The sequence below is a fragment of the Danio rerio genome, chromosome 18 (genome assembly GCF_049306965.1).
Source record: "Danio rerio strain Tuebingen ecotype United States chromosome 18, GRCz12tu, whole genome shotgun sequence".
NCBI lineage: Eukaryota > Metazoa > Chordata > Actinopteri > Cypriniformes > Danionidae > Danio > Danio rerio.
In genome coordinates this window covers 13,649,767-13,671,260 of record NC_133193.1, presented here as the reverse complement: position 1 = coordinate 13,671,260, position 21,494 = coordinate 13,649,767, and the positions used below count along the sequence as shown (strand labels likewise).

The following is a 21,494-nucleotide window of genomic DNA, read 5'->3' as shown; positions in this document are numbered from 1 at the left end:
TTTGTAATTGGGCACACATTGCGAAATCCATGCTCAAACGATATATTGCCCTAATCTTTGGTGTTTTTAGGTTTTCCATTAAACCAAATTGTAAATCAAGGGATTATATCAGAATTTTAGTGGTTTTTTGGATAGTTGAATGAAAAGTTTACATATTTTGCCTTTTAAAGGAAGAAAATGCAAAAACATAACGGCACCTCTTTTAATAGAGAAAAATGTGGATTTTTCTTATCAAAATACTTCAAAAATACATTTTAAGAAAAAAAAAACATTAAAAACACAACATATTACATCTTAATTGATGTATTCTATTAAACCAAACTGTAAATTGAGAGTTTATATCATCATTATGGCCACACCATGACACTGTCCATGTCACTAGTTAAATTAGCTTATTTCTCTGTAGAACATCCTTTGAATTTGCTGGACAATATTGGCTTATTACATAAGTCAGCAAAATATGACACTTTTCTAGTAGTTTTGAGATATTTGAATGAAAAATTGTTCATATTGTGCCATTTTAAAGGAAGTAAAAAATCCAAAAACATAATGCACCTCTTTTAATAGGAAAAAAAACGCATGGATTTCCCTTGCAACCGCACACATAAACAGGCACTTCCTTTTCCCAGTATGCAGCAGTTACCCGACATCTCATCTCATGACCTTGATTGCTCGAGGTCAGGCTTTTGAAATGCCAAAGGTTTGTCTTTACTCAGGCTGGAAATCAAAATAGCTCCAGATGTTTCATCCAGCCTCCAAAAAGCTCTTTAAAGCAGCAAAACATGATAATTTGCCATATTGTATGTCAGCAGTGTTTCATTAATCAAGACTATTGAATTATTGACTTTGCAACATGGTGTGCTGTTTTTCACAGCCAACAACACAGACCAGTACAAGGGAAAATTGTTGTATTTTAGTAGTTGGAGCATGAAAGTATGTCAGTTAAGATGCATTCTTCTCAGTTTGACCCGATTCATTTGTTGATCAGTGATACCAGGGCTCTGGACTAAATCTACAACCCCCACAGCAATGCCCAGGTGCGTCTACAGATGGCCTGAATGCGGGCACCGTGTTGATGTTTTGTCTCAGGGTTGGGATTTGGACTAAATCACTGGTCATTGTTATATTGTAGTTTGACTCATAAGTGACTTGTTTAAAGTATATTAAGGCAATAAATAGCAATTGATATATAATATAATTGGTGTATGATGGCGATATGCTATTGAGTCCAATTATTGTATGTTTTCTATTTGAATGTTAATGTAGTAAGGATGACACAAGCAGTTTAATGCTAATAAGATGAAGTGTCTGACCTTTGGCCCTCAGAAAGGAGCCTATAAATGTTTATTTCTCTCTCATTCTGTCCTCTGTCCTTTGGGAAATCCCTGGGTTTATGAGATTTAACATTTTGAGATGCAAATGAAAAGAAATCAGTGTAGGATAAATGTCTTTGGGTTTGTGTTGTCTGATAATTTAGGGAAAGTCAGTGTTTAAGCATATATTTATGTGAAAAAAAAAGTTATTTTTATCAAGCATATTGTAACCTTAGGATGGTATATCATATAATAATGTGTTTATTATGTTTGTGTATATACTGTATATAGGGCTGCACAATATTTGAAAAAACTGACATTGCATTGTTTTCTTTTATTGCGATATACTGTATGTTGCGATAATGCAATTTACGCAGATGACATGAATGTTTTTTTGTTAAAAAAATAATTTTAGATTTTGAAATAAACAATGATTTATGAATTTCTGGGGAGTTAAACAGTATACAGAAAGGAAATTAAATAAAATAGAAGAAATTAAATCCTTTCACTGAGTATAATTATATTATGTACAATTAATCTTTAAACTTCTAACTTCTAATTTATTGTGCCCAATTGGCTTAAATTCGCTTGAAATGCTCTCTCACTCTGTCCTCTTTCCTGTTCGAAATCTCTGGCCTTATAAGTTTTACCATTTGGAGAAGAAAATGAAGTAAATTCAGTGCAGTATATATGTGTTTGGCTTTGTGTTGACTTATTATTTAGGGAAAGTCAGTGTTTAAGCATGTCTTTGTGAAAAAAAAGTGTGTGTGTGTGTGTGTATATATATACAATAAAGCAAATTGTGACTTAAATTAGGGCTGCAAAATATATCGCTTTAGCATTGATATTACAATGTGATCATTCGCAATGGCCACATCCAGTTTAGTCTGGAATAATTTATCATTTCACAAGTGTTTTTTTTTTTTTTTTTTTTTTTGAGGGTTTGAAAAGCATTCAGACCTAATTTGTACCATTTCAGACCTAATTTAGGTCTAATTCAGACCTAATATTGTTCCATTTGTAAAACGAACAAATTAATAACTGTAACTTTTAATGTATTGTTTATATAAAAAAAGACTATGCAGTATTATTTTATGTTTGATAATTCAATTACTGTGTACCTAAATACAGCTTGGCTTCTCAGAAAACAATAAAACAATGTTCATTTATTTGATAGCTTGTAGATATTTCCTTATATTTTACGCATGTGCACTCACCTACAGAATCTTCCCAATCAATCTAAAATGATACATTTTTTGCAAATAGTTATTCAACTCATTTGGTAAAATTGTATTTTTATCACAATATATATCGCAGAATAAAAAAAAAAAGATTGCAATGTTAGATTTAAGATATTTCCAATATTGTGCATCCCTACTTTGAATTGAATATTATATAATTATGTATTTATTATGTATAATGTATAAATTACAATATATATAATTTACATAATAAATATATATAAATACATAATCAATTAAAAAATAATTAATTATAGAATATAAAATGTTAATATTTGTTTTATTAAAAAAACATGATGTCAATTATAACATTTATTTTAAATTTCTTGTATCTTTATATTTTATGAAAACTATCTCTAAAAATCTCTAAATGAAAAAATGTTAATTTTATATTTGGAAGAAATACCATCAGTAGTTTACTGAAAAAAAAAAAATATATATATATAAAATAAAAACAAATGTTTACTGCAAAGCATTTAGGAATTTTAAGCAAGTATATTTATTAAAAATCTATTAAAAAACTTATAATAATTTCGACCATTTATTCATTCATTTTCTTTTCAGTGTTATTAAAATTGAAATTCATATATTGACATAAAGCTGAAATAACCTATAAAACAAAATAATGTGTAAAATGTAATTATTGTTAAAAAAAAAAAAAAAATATATATATATATATATATATATATATATATATATATATATATATATCAGTAATGTTAACTGAACTGAAATCAATAATTACTGAAAGGAAATAAATAGTTTAAATTGAAATACTCAAATTACTAAACTTGAAATAAATATAATTACTAATTAAAACAAAAATGACATAAGGTCATTAAAAAGTAAATGAAATTATAAAAATAAAGAATGTTAATAAATGTTAAAATATCAATAAATACTTTTAGTAAAGTATAAATAATACTAAAACGCTGGTTTTGACACAAACAAGAACACACTTGCCCTCTAGTCTTTTATTGTGAGTCTATAATTACTAGTCCATTTGTTTATGTGGACTCTTCTTCGAGTGGACATTTAGTCTTGACTATTCATTTAAAGGATTACACTCAGCCTCTGTCAGATCTCTAACTGGCTGGTGGCGGTCTGGTTCAGGGAAGACAGGCGGTTTATGAGAAGATGAGGGGGAGAAATGAATCGTCTAGAGGACTGTTGATACGAATTGATACTTCTGTGGTCTGTAATGAGTGGCGGGGCGGAGCGTGGGATGGGGGAAGGTCCCGAAAGGCCTTTTTTATATGCAAGAAATGGGATTTAGATGCAATTAGAAAGAAGAGGGTTTGTCTTGAGTGTTAGAAGTTAAAGGGATAGTTCACCCAAAAATAAAAGTTCTTTCATCATTTACACACCCCAACTTGTTACAAACCTTTCTTTATTCTTTTGAACACAAAAAAAGAAGATATTTTGAATAATGTTGGAAACTGGTAGCGAATAACTTCCATAGCATTTTTTTTATCCACTATGGAGGGCATTGGCTGTCAGAAACTTACCAGATATTTATGACAGAGCTTAAACAGTTTTGAATTTGTATTACACAACACAATCCCATGCTAATTCATAACTTTTTAAGTATAAGAATTTGTACTCATTTGTACATTCTAGTTGGATTTGCAGATAGCTGGGTTTGGGGCATACCTCCTTTTAAAACTCGTATGATTTCAAATTAATGAAATGATGAAACCATATTTGTATGAATTAGCCACTACTCTGACCATACATAAAATAGTTATGTTTCCTCATGAGATTAGGTTGGTATTTCACCATCTTTGTATAACGCCAACCTGATTTCACCTAGTTGGACATTCATTCATTTTTCTTTGGCTTAGTCTTTTTATTTATCAGGGGTCGCCACAGCATATGTTTTACACAGCGGATGCCCTTCCAGCTGCAACCCAGTACTGGGAAACATCTATACACACTCTTTCACACTCATACCCGACTGATAATTTATTCAATTCACCTATAGCGGATGTCTTTGGACTATGGGGGACACCGAAGCACCCCAGTGGAAACCCACGTGAACACGGGGAGAAAGTGCAAACTCCACACAGAAATGCCAACTGACCCAGCAGGGACTCGAACCAGCAACCTTCTTGCTGTGAGGTGACTGTGGTAACCACTGAGCCACTATGTCTCCCCCAGGACATGTTCCTGGATTAACATCCATGTTTTTTAATTGTTTTAACTTAATTGTTTTATGTTTAATCCACTTAAATTTGTAAAAACGAATAAGTTAACTTAATTCCTTCCTGTTGTCCCAAACCAAATCGATTGTGTTGAACCCAACAATTTTTACAGTGTAGAGATATTTTTCTATAAAATGAAAAAAAAAAAAGTTCTATGTTTTCCTTTTTAAAACACTAATGTTGAAACAGTATAGCTTTATCACAGTTTTTCATTGTTTGAGCATGTTGATTATAATTGACCTTATTCTTCAATGCAGAAGTGCGTTTTCGCGATTGTTTTAGAACTTCCAATTCAGTCGCCTAAGGGAGAAATGACTAGGAATAATAAACGGCAGAGAACGGTCAAACTACTTGCTCTACAAAAAAGTGTTTGCATGACTATACATAAAAAGTAGAATAATATAATAAGAAAAATGTCAGTTTGCAACAGCAAGCAGCAAAACGAGCTGTTCTTAATGTCTAAAAATGAATGGAAGGGAATGAGACTGAAGTCTCAAGCCAAAATGATTCAAATGGCTGCGCCCGCTCGTACTCTGAGAATAAGGTGAATACCATTAACATTTTTTTTATCTATGATTTAAACTAAAGTACCTATAATAAAAAAATAAATAAAAAAATATTTTTAAATTATATTTATTGTCTGCTAAGCAGTTATAAGTTGTTGTTGTTGGTGGTGGTAGATATATAGCTTTATTTTAAAATTATATTTATTAATAAAAAATGTTTAGAAGTTTGTAATATAAAGGATCTGTTTGCTCAAAAAAAGAATTATAAAAGTATTTATTCACCTTATTCTCAGCTGACAAGTGGGCGCTGCCATTTGAATCTTTTTGTCTCGCGACTTCCGGTCACTTTCACTTCCATTAATTTTTTGACGTTAACAGCTGCTCGTTACGCTGCTTGATGTTGCAATTTAATATTTTCTTATTATATTATGCTACTTGGTCTGTGTAGTCATGCAAACATTTGTTTGTAGAGCAAGTAGTTTGACCATTTTCTGCCGTTTATTATTCCTAGTCATTTCTCCCATAGGCGACTGAATCGGAAGTTCTAAGACAATCGCGAAAACAGGCACACTTCCGCATTTTAGAATAAGGTCAATAGATTTTTCTAAGATGATTATCATATCGTGAAAATCTCCTATCTTTACAACTTTAAACAACAGAATAATACTGTTTAACTACAGATGATAGAAATTAGGACTTCAATTGCTGGTTGAATGATTCTATTTTTTAATCACAACAAATTAAAATATTTACTATTCTGACCAGTCAATTTAAAATTCGGAGGAAAAAAATTACCAGACATGTATAGAATAAATCAAATATGATCATTTCACTAAAATCCAGAACTATTCATTCAAGAGAAACTTTAAATCAATAGCATATAGGTTTGGAAACCCTTGATGGTGCGTAAATAGAGAGTAAATTCTCATTTTAGGATACGCTAAACCCTTCAGTGCTTCACGAGGGTGGAATGGGTGAAAGTGACAGCGCTACAGTGCCAGTGAAAGGGTTTTTGGGATTGGGGAGGGGCAAATATACCCTCCTGCTGAGTGTAAACGGTGCCCAATAAGGGTCAGATGGTGCAATAGACTGCCAGCTGCTCCCTTCCTCCCTGCATGTCTCTAATGAGAGCGGAACAAAGAAGTGGCATCCTCTCCACCTCCTCCTCATCTCTCTCTAGACTTCAGCCTCACTAAATAGCTGATTTTTCACCTACAAAATGTGACCAAAATGGCAAGGAATTTTCGACAAGAATTTGTCTGTTTCCTGTTATTGCAGCCCAAAAGTCTTCTTCCAAGGTCTGTGTTGTGTGTGTGTGTGGGCACATGACTGGAAAAGGAAGCGTGGGGTGATTGATTGGGTCACAACGCCCTCTGCTTTCTTCTTTTATGTCGTAGGTCATTGAAATCATAAAAGTTGATACATTTTGGGCTGTGTTGTTCTATTGAAAGTATGTATTGGCACGCTGTCGGGGTCACATTTCAAGCCTGTGATGTTTTTGGATGTCATCATCTTTCGCCGCCACATGACTGTATACTCAAATCTGCACAAACAATGATCTAAGTGTGTAAACTCTAAAATCGTAATGATGTCCCTGTGTGATCATTTGCAGGAGTGGTTTGTGCTCAAAGGGGGTCATTTCGTGTCTTTTTTTTTTTGCTTTTATTGTGGAAGTGTGTAGGCATGGGAGTTTTTTTTGTGTGTGTGAGGGTTAATACAAACCATCTAAGTCATAATGAACTTTCGGAAGTAAGTATGTTCCACTGGACCTTGGTGCTTTAGTGACTTAATTAACATTTGCTGGAATGATAAGAAATGCAGTTGTCAAATGATTATAGTTTAAAATAGCAGTTTTCTTACGGGATTTGATGCTCAAGAAAAAAATTCCCTTCTCACACTGAACATTAAAAGGAATTTCTTTATTATTTTAGGTGTTTTTTCTCCTTTATTATGAAAGGACAGTAGAGATTTCAGACAGGAAAGTATTGGAAGCAGAGAGAGGGGAAGGATTGGCAAAGGATCTCAAGCCAAGAATTGAACTCAGGTCGCCGTGGATATGCTGGTGCTACATCAGCACACAGTACAACTAGGCTATTGAACCGACTTCAAAATAAAATTTTATTTAAAAAAATATAAAAAAAAATAAAATATTAAATAATAATAAAAATGAAGAAAACAAGTGAGTTTATTTTGTTTTCTGTCCATTAAAATTATATTTTTATAATATTTACATGAGTTTTACATCTTGTCAGTTAATTTAGAAGAATATTATGAGTTCATATTTAAAAAGTCTACAATGCAGCACCTAAATACAATTTTTTTGCAATTTAAGTAATATTTTTGTCCATAATAATTTCATACAATCTTTTTGCAAAGATTGCAAATATGCAATCTAGATAAATATTTTCCATATTGAATAATAACGATATATATATAAGCTGTTATAAGCTTCCAGATTTAAAAGAGTACCCTAACAATGACTGAAGCGAAGCCACAAAAATTAGAGGGTTAAATGGCATAACATATGCCCGAAAGATTTTCGGTGGCCAAAAAATCAGTACATCTTCAATTAGGGTTGTGCGATTTTAATCGAATCGATATCGCTATTTGAAACGTTTCGATTAGTTAAGCGTAAGCAATATGAAATATATATGTCTTATGTAATTGTTCCTGCATAGAGCAAATACGTGACTGCCGGCTATGTGTGACAGTTTTAGTAGCCAATTGAGTGAGCACACTTTGGTTCTGCCCAATCAGAATTGCGCAACCGATCTATGTCCACAATAAAAAAAGCAAACAAACAGGAAAGCGCTGACAAGTGGAATTATGGCGTCTGCCGCTTCAGATGCATTAAAAGGCAAATTAATATTAAAGAAAAACAGCAATTGTATTATGGGAATATTTTGGTTTTAAAGTCACAGACACGAACAAAAACAGGATATTTTTAGGAGCTGTCACAGAATTGTTGCCACGACTTACAGATTATTGAGCTGAAACTTTACTACAAAATTAAATTGTAAATCAAATTACAGTTCCAATATCTGTCAAAAAAAAAACACAATTAGATATTTTCCCCAAATCGCACAACCCTATCTTTAATACCAAAACACTTTTAAGATTCCCATTGATGCACATTTCTGCTGTGCAATTGGCTCTTAGACCAATATAGAGTAAAATAGTCCACAGCTTATCATTGTTATTGCCATACATTTTTGCATGATTTAATATTATATTGTTTATGGGCTCAGCCCTAGGTTTCACTCATTTGTTGTCAAGAAATGATTAATTATTTAAATTATATCAAACTTATAAATCTTCATTTAAAAAAAAATTACTTTATACATTTTAATAAGTACAGTTCAAAATAAGTATGATTTAATTTTACATAAATGATTATCTGTCTAAATTTTTTAACTCTTATTTTGACAGGTTATTTTCACAAAAGCTTTAAATTCAGTAGACACTTACTGTAATGTACTGTCTAAAAAATCACTTTATTCAATTTTATTTGATGCAGACATCAAATTGGAACATATATTAAAGCAATTAAAACTTATTCAGCCAGGACAAAATAAACAACTGTTCCTTTAACACAAAATATTTATAAGCAACAGTAAGTAACAGCGTGTTTTGATTGTGCAACAAACAATTTCTAAGATAAGGGAAAGTGTTTTGTCATCTCACAGTTACTCCCAAAGTCATGCACATTGGCTAATCTCAAAGAATACTGCCACTTATTTAATTTAACTTGATCTTAAACAAATATTAAACTTCAAGTTTACGCCAAATTCAATAGAAGTATGAACAGAAGCACTGTAGATTTAAACATCAATGCAAATCTGGCTGATATGCATGATCGCCCATAATACTCCTTGTAATGTTAACTGAGAAACTGGTCCCCTCCATGTGCAAATCTATGATTTGAAACAGGGTTTACAAGACTCATGACTTAAGTTTTACATTTTTAAATGATCATCTATCTGTATTATTTAACTCATATTTTGATAGTTTATTTTCACAAAAGCTTCAAATAGACACTTTCAATAGACATTAATGTACTTTCTATGTATCTAAAAAAATCACTTTATTTAATTTTATTTGATGCAGAAATCAAATTGGGACATATATTAAAGCAATTAATACTTATTTAGCCAGGACAAAATAAACAACTGTTCCTTTAACACAAAATATTTATAAGCTACAGTAAGTAACTGTGTGTTTTGATTGTGCAACAAACGATTTCTAAGATAAGAGAAAATATGTTTTGTCATCTCGCAGTAACTCCAAAAGTAATGCACATTGGCTAATCTCAAAGAATACTGCCACTTATTTAATTTAACTTGATCTTAAACAAATATGAACAAGTATGAACAGAAGCACTGTAGTTTTAAACATCAATGCAAAACTGGCTGATATGTATGATCACCCTTAATACTCATTATGATGTTCAACTGTCCCATCCATGTTCAAGTCTATGATTTGGAACAGGATACGAGATGCAATACTAAGTTTTACCTTTTTATATAAATGATCTTCTGACTATATTATTTAACTCATATTTTGACTGTTTATTTTCGCAAAAGCTTCAAATAGACACTTTCAACAGACATTAATGTGCTGTCTATGTATCTAAAATAATCACTTTATTACATTTTATTTGATGCAGACTTTAAAATAGCACATCTATTAAAGCAATTAATACTTATTCAGCCAGGACAAATGAACAAGTGTTCCTTTAAATGGCACCTAGGTTACCCCTTTTTCAAATTTAATGTAAATGTTTTGCATGTCCAGAATATGTATGTAAAGTTTCAACTCAAAACACCCATCAGATTTTTCATTATACCTTTTACAAGATCCCTTTTTTTTAAACATTTTTCCACCAGGGGGCTGTTTAGTCATACTGCGCCTTTAAGGATAGTCCGCCCTGCCCACCTTTTCTAAGTGCCTTTCTGCGTGCCTTAATCTCCTCCTTCGGCTGCGTCAGACAACAGACAGACAGACAGACTTAGGAAGAAGATTTTACGTAGCGTTTGTGAGAAATACTACAGTAAGAACTTTACCAATCAGTATTTGTTGTGGAGATGCATCGATGAGTCACACACACTATGTCAATGTACAAAGTTCACGCGCGCTGACATGCGGCTGTGCTGATGAAGTAAAGCTGAAGTAAATCGCTGTACTTCATTACACACATGCTCTGTTTTAAAACATTTTAAACATGTGAAACTTACTCTTAATCACATTTGATGATGATTAATGATCCTAGCGAACTGGACAGACATTTTTTTCCTGGTTGCTTTGCGCACGTCTGGTCTTGGTGACATGATTATACACGTGACTACTGGGACATGCTAAGTGAAGCTGCCTATCAATTTGGTGGGCAGGGGGACCGCACTCCTACACTTCACCGCACTTCTGAAAACCGCTCCAATTGGTCCACCGTTTTTATGTTGTTAGATTTTAAAAAAAGGACTGGGTGTGTTTATTTCACCCCAATATGACGGTGTATACACTATACCAACACATATGTCTGTCCAAACAACTTTTTCATCATAGGTGCCCTTTAACGCAAAATGTTTATAAGCAGAAAGTAATGGTGTGTTTTTATTGTGCAACAAACGATTTCTAAGATAAAGGAAAAAGTGTTTTGTCATTTCACAGTTACTCCCAAAGTCATGCACATTGGCTAATCTGAAAGAAAATGACTCTTATTTAACTTAACTTGATCTTAAATAAGTATTTAACTTCAAGTTTAAGCCAAATTAAATAGAAGCACAGTATTTTTAAACATCAATGCAAATCTGGCTGATATGCATGATCGCCCATAAGACTCATTGTGATGTTAAACGAGAAACTGGTCCCCTCCATGTGCAAATCTATGATCTGGAACAGGGTATGAGACTCAAGACTGGCAAACAGATGCTCGCCTAACACCTCTAGCCTTTCTTAATGAGTGACTAGCTGCTTTACAAGCATTCATTTAGCACTTGCATGCACAATCACAGACATGCATGCATGCAAACTGTTTCTGTTACGCAATCAATCTGGAAGTGTATTGAAATGACTGGTGTGCTAATGCTGGGCGTTGTACAAGCCCGTGTGCTTTAGTGTTGTGGTGGTCACCATAGAGACATCTGTGCCCTGCGCAGGGTTGAAGAGTGCAGCTCTGTAATTAAAAGCTGGATGTGGGCCTTTTATTAAACACGGTTGTCCTGCAGGGCTCCCAGTGCAGATCAAAAGTGCACAAAACATGCAAAAAGTGTTGAGGTGAAGTTTAATGGCACACTGTTAAACTGTACTGTAAAATGTTCAGTATTAATACTTAATGCTGCATTAATAGAATTAATAAGTACAATTTACTGTAAACTTTACAGTAACTTACAGATAGTTTTGGTTGACAGTAAGACTGTAAATTTACAAGCTCACTGTAAAATAATGATTATGATTTTAATGTAAAACTACAGCACAATTGTAGTTATTGATCTACAGTTTGCTTGTTAATTTACATTTATACTAGCAACCAAAAGTGCCTGTAGGTTTATTTGCTAAAAGTTCATGTTAAAGTCAGTGCAATAGCCCAGTGGTTAGTGTGCCAACATATGGTGCGGAAGCTCTTCAGGGCATCCCCGAGTTTGAATCCTGGCTGGAGGACATCTCCCTTCTCTCCCCCCTCTCTCTTTCTCACTTTGCTTCCAGTCTGAATACTGTCATATCTATAAAAGACAAATAGGCCAAAAAAAAAAAAAAAAAGTGAAATAAAATGTGCAATGTTTATTTTGCTATAGCACATGTTGTTTGCTTTTTTTTTTTTTTGGTAATCTTCAATCAAAGTCTGACTATTTGCTTCTGCATTTGCGGTCTCTCTATGTTTGTGTCAGTTTAACCATTTTAGCCACATTATCCTTAACACCCCTTTTAGCTTTAGTTTGCTATTAGGGAATGATGTACTAAAACAGGGGTCACCAACCTTGGTCCTGGAGGGCCGGTTTCCCTGCAGGGTTTAGCTCCAACTTCCCTCAACATACCTGCCTGGGTTTTTTAAGTATACCTAGTAAGACCTTGATTAGCTTGTTCAGGTGCCTTTGATAAGGGTTGGAGCTAAAATCTGCAGTACACAGGCCCTCTAGGAACAAGTTTGGTGACCACTATACTAAAAGAACCCCCCTGCCCCCAAGTTACTCAATATTCAGTTTCAGTTTGAAGTAGTGTTGTCAAAAATATTGATAAATCTGACTTAATCCTTAGGTCTTCATTATAGGTGACATTTCACAGCTGGTTGTATGACTGTAGTCTATTTAAACGTTATTGTGGTGTATTTTTTTTGTAACAAATTTTATAAGCAAATTTTATGTTTTAATGTTCCTTAATGGTGCATGAGGAATTTTGCTCTCACTCTACTGACACATTTTACTCTGAACACTCAAAATAGAGCAAAAACAACTACTTTTGAGTAAAAAAATATATACTGAAATAAGTTTCAGCAACTTTTAGTTCACAAATGTCTAGTTATATACTTTTAATAGAGATGGAACATGCATTAAAAAGTGTAAATATTTATTCACTCATAATGTTGCTCTGAACCAGCACGTTTTTTTTCAGCATAACACACAATATTTAATTATTTTAGCTAAAATCAAAGGGCTGAAGGCTTTTACGCTTTGAAAAGCACTGTAAATGAGTCATAAAACTGATCTATATGACATGGGAGCTATATTTAGGCTACATTATAGCTTTGTAACAATCAAACCGACTGAAAGTCTTGATAATGTTATCAATAACCACTACTTCAAGATAACTGATAGTCTGCTGCGGGAACAAATCATTTAGCCTGGATTTGTAAACTGAATCAATTGATTCATTAAAAAGATTTTAAAAATTCAAATGAGAAATTGAGTTACTAAATTACACATTTTGGCCAACATGTTCAGTGATTAAACAAATTCATGTTTGAATTTATGATGGCAAGTGTTCATTTTAAGCACCTTTGTTTATTCATTTTAAAGATTAATAATCTTAGCTCCCTTTCACCTTCATGATATTGAGTAAAAGTAGCAGGTTTGGAACATCATGGAACTTTTAACTAGATGCAACATGTGGACTTATGAAATGACACCGCATGTTCTGCAGGACTTTGCGAAACCTTTAACTGAAACATTTAACACATTGTCAACAGGAACTAACTACTGTTTGTCTTCAGTTGCATGATTGCGTCTGAGAAGGGAGAGCAGATGCACACATTAAACAGCATCCGCTTTCCCCAAGGTGTTCTTCCTGAATGCATAATGAAATTACTGCATGTACAGTACCGAGACAAAGGTATGCATTTTAGAACAGGAAATACTGAAGTTATTGCAATAAATTGAGACGTGTTCTTGAAAAGGCTCTAAATAAACATGGTGGAGAGTGTTGATTTTGTTTTTGCTGGCCTTCCAAACTTTAACCAGTGGCATAATGTACTCTTAAAGCTTTTGGGTAGTGTTTGGAACATTGTCACATTGTTTTTAAAAAGAAATTATTTTATGACAGAAAAAAGACTGCTTGATATTGACCTCTAGTGGCCAGAACAATGAACTGCAGTTCACATTGCACTAAATACATAGCACAAATACTGATTCTGAAAAAAAAAGTATGACATGAGTTTTTTTTAATCTTTTTATGGTTTGATATTAATGCAGGCTTTGATCACTTTCATTTTAAAATACTAGTTTTTATGACATATACTTTTTTGTAGCCTACTGAAAATGACACCTGGATTAATGAACACTTTAAATGGATCTAGTCTCAAAGGTTATACTGTATATGGAAGCAAACATGTGTGAAGTCTTCTGCTGGGAGTGTTTATCGTTTTATTGGTGTGTATGGAGGCACTCTTTGATGGTGAGATGAAAGTTAGGGCAGATATGGCAAGCCGTTTTGACTTTAATCATTGCCAGGATGTAAATTTAGGATATAAACAATTACAGTTCCACTTACTTTCACAATTTTTTTTCACTACTTTTTTCTTAAGTAATGCATAAAGAACAATGCAAATACGAAGAAAGAAAGAAAAAGGGTGAAAAGGGTAAAAAACTAAATATAAAAAAGACAAACAAATATATGTATAAGTATACAAACTAAGAGTAAGTGCCTTGTGGAATTATAGAATCTTGAAGGTTTCAAGGGAAAAAAAAAGTTTTAATGGCTGTTTTTATTAGTGCTTTGCTTTATGCTGTTCGTATAATCTAATTGTTTTAGTATAGCTGGATAAAAGTGAGTGTCACAGTGGCACAGCGGGTGGCACGATTGCCTCACAGCAAGAAGGTTGCTGGTTCGAGCCTAAGCTAAGTCAGTTGGCACTTCTGTTTGGAGTTTGCAATGTTCTCCTCGTGTCCGCGTGGGTTTCCTCCGGGTGCTCTGGTTTCCCACACAAGTCCAAAGACGTGGTACAGGTGAATCAGATAAGCTAAATTGTTCGTAGTGTATGTTTGTGAATGAGAGTGTATGGATGTTTCCCAGTGATGGGTTGCAGCTGGAAGGACATCTACTACGTAAACATATGCTGGATAAGTTGGCGGATCATTCTGCTGTGGCGACTCCGAATTAATAAAGGGACTAAGCCGAAAAGAAGATGAATGGACAAAAGTGTTTTTGGTTACTAAATTTGCTTGTAAATATGGTATTTTGTAAATATTATTCCACTAATTCAAATTTTTGATTCAAAAATAATTTAGTCCGGATTAGCCGAAATCAAATTCTTTATAAAATAAACTTCAGCTGTTAAAAAGAATCATTGTCTGGTTTCAATATTTGCATTTTCACTGCATCTCATTTTCATCAAAGCTGCTGATATCGAGAAGTGATTTAATTGAAATTGCAATATTTGCTAGTCAAAACCTCAATAGTTGATCAATAATTACATATTTAGTGGTATGGCAAGCAGTTTTAACATTTTAATTTCGGATACAAGTATCATTTGTATTAAGTACTAGTACTTATTCGTAACCCTTTAGTGCTTATTCCTTAGTTAATAGTATAGGTTCAGAAAATACTAGCACATATTCATTTGATACTGGTTGCTATGTGAAGTCAATGGCAAATATTTTACATTGAAATATTTACTAGTCATAAGAACTATCTAATAAATAATTACTTTCATCTAACTATTGGGAATTAATAAAAAATAATAAGTTGTTTTTATAATACTACATTCATTCATTCATTTCACGGATTAGACCCTTATTTATTAGAGGTCACCACAGTGGAATAAACCGCTAACTAAGTACTAAGCCGCAGCCCAGTACTGCTAAACACCCATGCACTCTCGCGTTCACACACACACATTCATACACTACAGCCAATTTAGTTCACCCAATTCCCCTATAGCGCATGTCTTTGGACTGTGGGGGAACCCACGCCAACACTGGGAGCCAACATCAAACTCCACACAGAAATGCCAACTGGCCCAGCCAGGACTCGAGTGCTGGCCACTAAGCCGTCATATAATACTAAATGTAGTATTATTATTAAATGAAAGAGAAAAATGCTGAGAGGAAGTAATAGTAGCAAACAAACTAGTATGTTTTGTAGATTGAATGTTAAAACTGCTTGCCATATTATTAGTGTAGTACAGTGTTGTTTTTTGATTAACAATTGAACTGCTGCTAGTATAAATGTAAAAAAATCTCTATCTATAGTTTAGTTCATATCAAATCAGGCTTTTTATTTGTCACATACACTATCGTATAGTGAAATTGAACCATACGAAAATGTATGTGACAAATAAAGGCCTAATATCTATATGTATATAGATCGATATATCTAATATAATGATTGTGATTGTGAAGTAATTTATATACACGTATAACATGCGGAAGTAACTACAGGTATCAAGATTTAACATTTCAGCTGTTGGCAACTGAATTCTTGATATCAATAACTCACGTTTTTACCCGTAACAATGTATTTATTAATATAAAAATACTTTTGTTTATGGAGGACTGAATTTCAAATGTGTAAATGGAGTTTTACTATCGTAAAAAAAACAATTCTTGATATCAATTTATCAATTAGCAATTTGAATGGTAGTCTTTGGAGAAGTTTAACTAGTAAAACAAATAAATAAATGTTGATATTAACAATTACCTTTTCCTTTTGTTAATAGTTATTTAATAGGCCAATTTAATTCCTAATAGCAATAATCAATATTTTGACTTGAACTGTTAATACCAAGAATCCATGTCCTGGGAATGATTAAAGGTGAAAATGGCTTGCCATAGTGTGTTCAGACAGGGGTGGGAGGCTGTTAGGTAATAAAACATCAGGAGGAGTCAGATCAGACAGCGCTTTATAAAGCACAGTCTCCGTCACAAACACAGAGCTGCAGTTTTATCAGCTGGAGGACAGCAGGACTTTATTTCCAGAGAATTTGATAACACACAATTGCAGAGATGACTACCATGTTCAGATACCCTGTGTTTCCGGTCCTTCCAGGTGAGATTTGTGGAGTCAAATGCATGCAAGTTGTTGACGGATAACATGGATTTGCACTTTTTGGGATTTCAGTGCAGCTTTAGGTTAAATTTGTTGAAGTGTAGAAATGGAAAGTGTGTTTTTTTCCTTAAGTATTTTTTAAAAATATAATAATTTGTGAAAAATGTATGTTTGTATCTAGCTTGGGGAAGTATAAGAGACTACTTAAATTTTATTTTAATTAGTAAAATCTATATGTAAAATCTATATACAAAAATAATAGTAAAAATAATAATAATGTATTATATAATAATAATAATAATATTTGTTAATAACAATATTATGTTATATACATTTCATGTTATATCTCAATTAATGGAAGTTATAATAATAATAATAATAATAATAGTAATGATAATAATAATAATAATAATTATTATTATTATTAATGATAATTGTATATTATTATTTTATTATTATTATTATTATTATTATTAATAATATTATTGTTATCATTATTAATCATCATCACTTCATAATAATAGTTATATTAAGAATAATATTAATAATTTTAATAATGATAAAGTTAATTTAATAATAATAATAATCAACATCATCATCATCATCATTTTAATAGTAATATTATTATTATTATTATATAAATATACATAAAGAATACTAACAATAAAGAATATGAATAACTAGTGTACAATTTTATGTTATAGTATATACAGTTTAACTCGACATTATTATTATTATTATTATTATTATTATTATTATTATAGTCATCAAAATTATTAGCCCTCTTGTAAAATACATTTTTCTTCTAATATTTTCCAAGTGCTGATTAATGTAGAGAAGATTCAAAAGTTTTTTAAATAATAATTTTAATGATAAATTTTTAATAACAAATTATTTTTGCCATATTTTACTTAAATTACTAGTATTCAGCTTAGAATAAAGGTGCTTAGAATAAGTTTTATTTTAATTAGTAAAATCTATATGTATATAAATAATAATAACAAAATAATAGTAGTAGTAGTAATAATAATAATAATAATAATAATAATAATAATAATAATAATGTATTATATAATATTAATAATAATAATAATAATAATAATAATAATAATAATAATAATAATAATAATAATAATAATAGTAATATTTGTTATCTATTATTATTAGTAGTATTTTATAGTTTTATCATTATCATTATTTTACCTGAAAACATTTTCATTATTAATTCACTCTTTTTATATATATTTCAAGATATATCTCAGTTAATGGAAGTTATAATAATAATAATTATTATTCATTTTAATATTAATGGTACTTTCATTATTTTATTATTATGATTATTATTATTAATAATAATAATAATAATAATAATAATAATAATAATAATAATAATAACAACAACAACAACAATAATAATAATAATTCTTATTATTTAGATCTTTTTCTAAACTGACCTACATGTGCTTAATGTGTCTCGGTTGTTACTTGTAATTTCACATTAGGTTTTTATCAAGCACTGTTTATCATGTTTATTTGGTTTATCAGTTCAAACTGTTGGTTGTTCCAGTCTTCTCTTGATATGGAGCTGTGTGTTGAATGATACACTCTTGTTTGATAGTGTAAAAATAGCATCTGACTGTAAACAAATAGCCATGTGTGATAAGTCACATGAGCCCTTCATTCATCATCTTTTTATTGATATCAGATTACATGATAAGACAATGACAACTTTATTTATTTCCTGATTTCACAGTTTCAGGGAAACAAGACATATGGATTTCCCCCATATTATATTACTGTTAATTCAAAATTTGGTAAAAAAAAATTTAAAAAATCAATCTCTCTTTTTATATGTAGTCTCCCCTGTTCATAAGATAGAAATTTTATATGTTGACCACATGGATTGGGATAACTGTTTTTTTTTTTTCATTTTGTTTCATTTTTTTACTACATGATTTGGGATAACTTTTTTGTTTTGTTTTTTTGTTTCATTTTGTTTCATTTTTTGTTTCATTTATTAAATTTTTTGTTTGATTTTTTTTTTTTCTTTTACCACATGGATTGGGATACCTGTTTTTTATTTTTTTTATTTTTTTCATTTTATTTAATTTTTTTGTTTAATTTTTTTTTTGTTTCTTTTTTTTGTTGCCACATGTTTTGGGATAACTGTTTTTTTGTTTTGTTTTCTTTATTTATTTTTTTGTTTAATTTTTTTACCACATGATTTGGAATCATTTTTTGTTTTGTTTTGTTGAGCATGGTTTGGGATAACTTTTTGTTTGTTTGTTTGTTTCATTTTGTTTCTTTTTTGCTTTATTTTTTACCACATGGTTTGGGATAACTGTTTTTTTTTTCTCTTTTGTTTTGTTTTCTTTCTTTTTTTGGTTAATTTTTTAACCACATAATTTGATATATTTGTTTTGTTTTGTTTGTTAATTTTTGTTGACCACATGGTTTGAGATAATGGTTTTGTTTATTATTCATTTTAAAATAGGTAAATATAAAAAAAAAATCCAGTTTATGTTTAAATATTTGCTGATAATTACAGTATTAACATGTAATAATTGTATGAGTTGAAAATATGTAGATATGACAGCCATTTATAATGACTATTTATTATAGTTACATCTGTTTCTAAAGTGTCTTTTTAAAAGAGCACATTTAAATACATTACAGCAGTTTTTTGCCTCATTTATCAAACTGAGCAACTATTGTTTATGTTGCAACAATTTAAAACTGCATGCATTTTTTTTTTCTTCTCAGGTCTGGGCCAGACAGACATACCGGAGGGACTGTCCCGTGTGCGCAGCATTATGGCGGAGCCAGATTACATGGATGGTGACAGCGACGAACTCATAAAGCCCAAAAAACTCCTAAACCCGGTGAAATCCTCCAGAAACCACCAGGATTTACACAGAGAACTCCTCATGAACCAGAAGAGGTGAGCACAGACTGTACTGTTCAGTCCTCCTACATTTGTTCCCGTTGCTCTCACAGCAACGCCTCCATGCAGCTCAGTCATGTTTGCTCTTTACACTTGAATATGTGCATCATTATTATCATCATTATTATCCTCATCATCACTGCAGTGCTGTGCGTGTGTTCTGGCAAACTGTCTGATCATGCCGTGAGAGCATCTGCCATTTCAGTTAGGACTTTAAAACACTCATGCTTGATCACAACGTCAAATAAATGAAGATAATAAATAATAAAGAATGTAAATAATTTTTAATAAGCAGTAATATAAAGTTTTTTTACATACTGTAATTAATTATTTGAATAAGTAGCTTTAATATTAACATAGGTCTTTTTTGTATATATAATCATTTATAAATGTAGAGTTGATTAAGAACAGCGTGCATTCAAATATATGATCTATTAGATCAGCTATAGATATTTTTGATGTATGCTTATTTTGATCTGTATATGACCCTTTTGATGGTAATTGACAATATATTATCTTCAACTGCTTGGCAAAAAACGTGAATGGATTTTACAATAATGGTGATAATGTAAATGCAGTCATCACATAAAAATGTTTGACCACAGGTAAAGAAAAAGAATACAAAAAATTAAGAGTATGAATCATTTGTAAACGTAATATGTACAATTTTATATTTTAATCTATACAGTTGAAGTCAAAATTATTATTATTATTATTATTTTTTATTATTATTATCAAAATTATTAGCCCTCCAGTTAAATATTTTTTTCTTCAAACATTTTCCAAGTGATGAATAATAGAGAAAAGATTCAAAACATTTTTAAAAATATTAATTTTAAGAATTAGTATCTAATAAAATTTTTTTGCCATATTTTACCAGTTATTTTACTTGAAAATACTAGTATTCTGCTTAGTGTGATTTTAAAGGCTTAACTAAGAAAATAAAAGTTTTATATAATAGTTTTAAATATTAAAAATAGCTTTTATTCTAGCCAAACTCAAAGTTATAAGACTTTCTTTAGAAGATAAAATAATATAGTAAACACTTTGAAAATGTCCTTGCTCTGTGCACTTAAGAAATATTTAAAAAATAATAATAAAAAAACATTTTATTGGAGGGTTAATAGTTTTGTCTATAATCAGTAGTTATTTAATGACTGCAGTCATTGAAACATGTCACCTGGACCATTTATACAAATATATTTGTTGAAGGAGCAATATTACTCGAGTAGCATGCGACGTGGCACTGGTTGAGGGCGTGCATTGCTGCTACTCATGTGATATTGCCTTTATACAACTGTTCGATTATATAATCGTGTATATAAAAAGAAAATCAAACACGGAAAGTCTAAAAACCCTTTTGTAAAAGGAACTACTTTCTTCCGCCATTCATTCACATCTGCAGCTGACTGTCAGAACAGCAAAACCCTTGCTCATTCGCCAACGTCATTTTAGGGCTAGTAATTGAATGATTCTCTAGCATACTGTCTAAAGTGATGACAAAATAGGTGATTTTGCTGGCATTTTAATATTATAAGGCTGAACAGCATGAAATGCCATCAGTCTACAGAAATTTTCCAGTTATTCTGTTGCAGTTAGGAGATCACAATATTACTATGGTATAAATACAGCACTACAGCATACAAAAGACAGAGATCAACTTAGAAAGCCATTTATCTGTTTAATAATGATTTGATAAGCTGTACTTTGCTCAACTGTCTTTGCTCAGTGACAGTCTAATGTCTGTCGATTTGCTGTCTCTCAGAAATTATAAATATTTTAAAATAGGCACTATCCTTATAAATAAACTGCAT

The 21,494-nt window shown here is 31.4% G+C and overlaps 1 protein-coding gene across 2 annotated transcripts in view; it reads left to right on the top strand.

Moving 5' to 3' along the window:
- The window catches only part of fam107b (family with sequence similarity 107 member B), a 49,850-nt gene that overhangs the window by 14,651 nt on the left and 13,705 nt on the right, over positions 1-21,494 (top strand). The window contains 2 exon segments of one of the 2 annotated variants that reach the window (NM_001328191.1): positions 16,612-16,736; positions 19,500-19,677. In NM_001328191.1, coding sequence (NP_001315120.1) covers positions 16,694-16,736; positions 19,500-19,677 — 221 coding nt within the window. In that variant the 5' untranslated portion in view covers positions 16,612-16,693. 2 annotated transcript variants of the gene reach the window in all.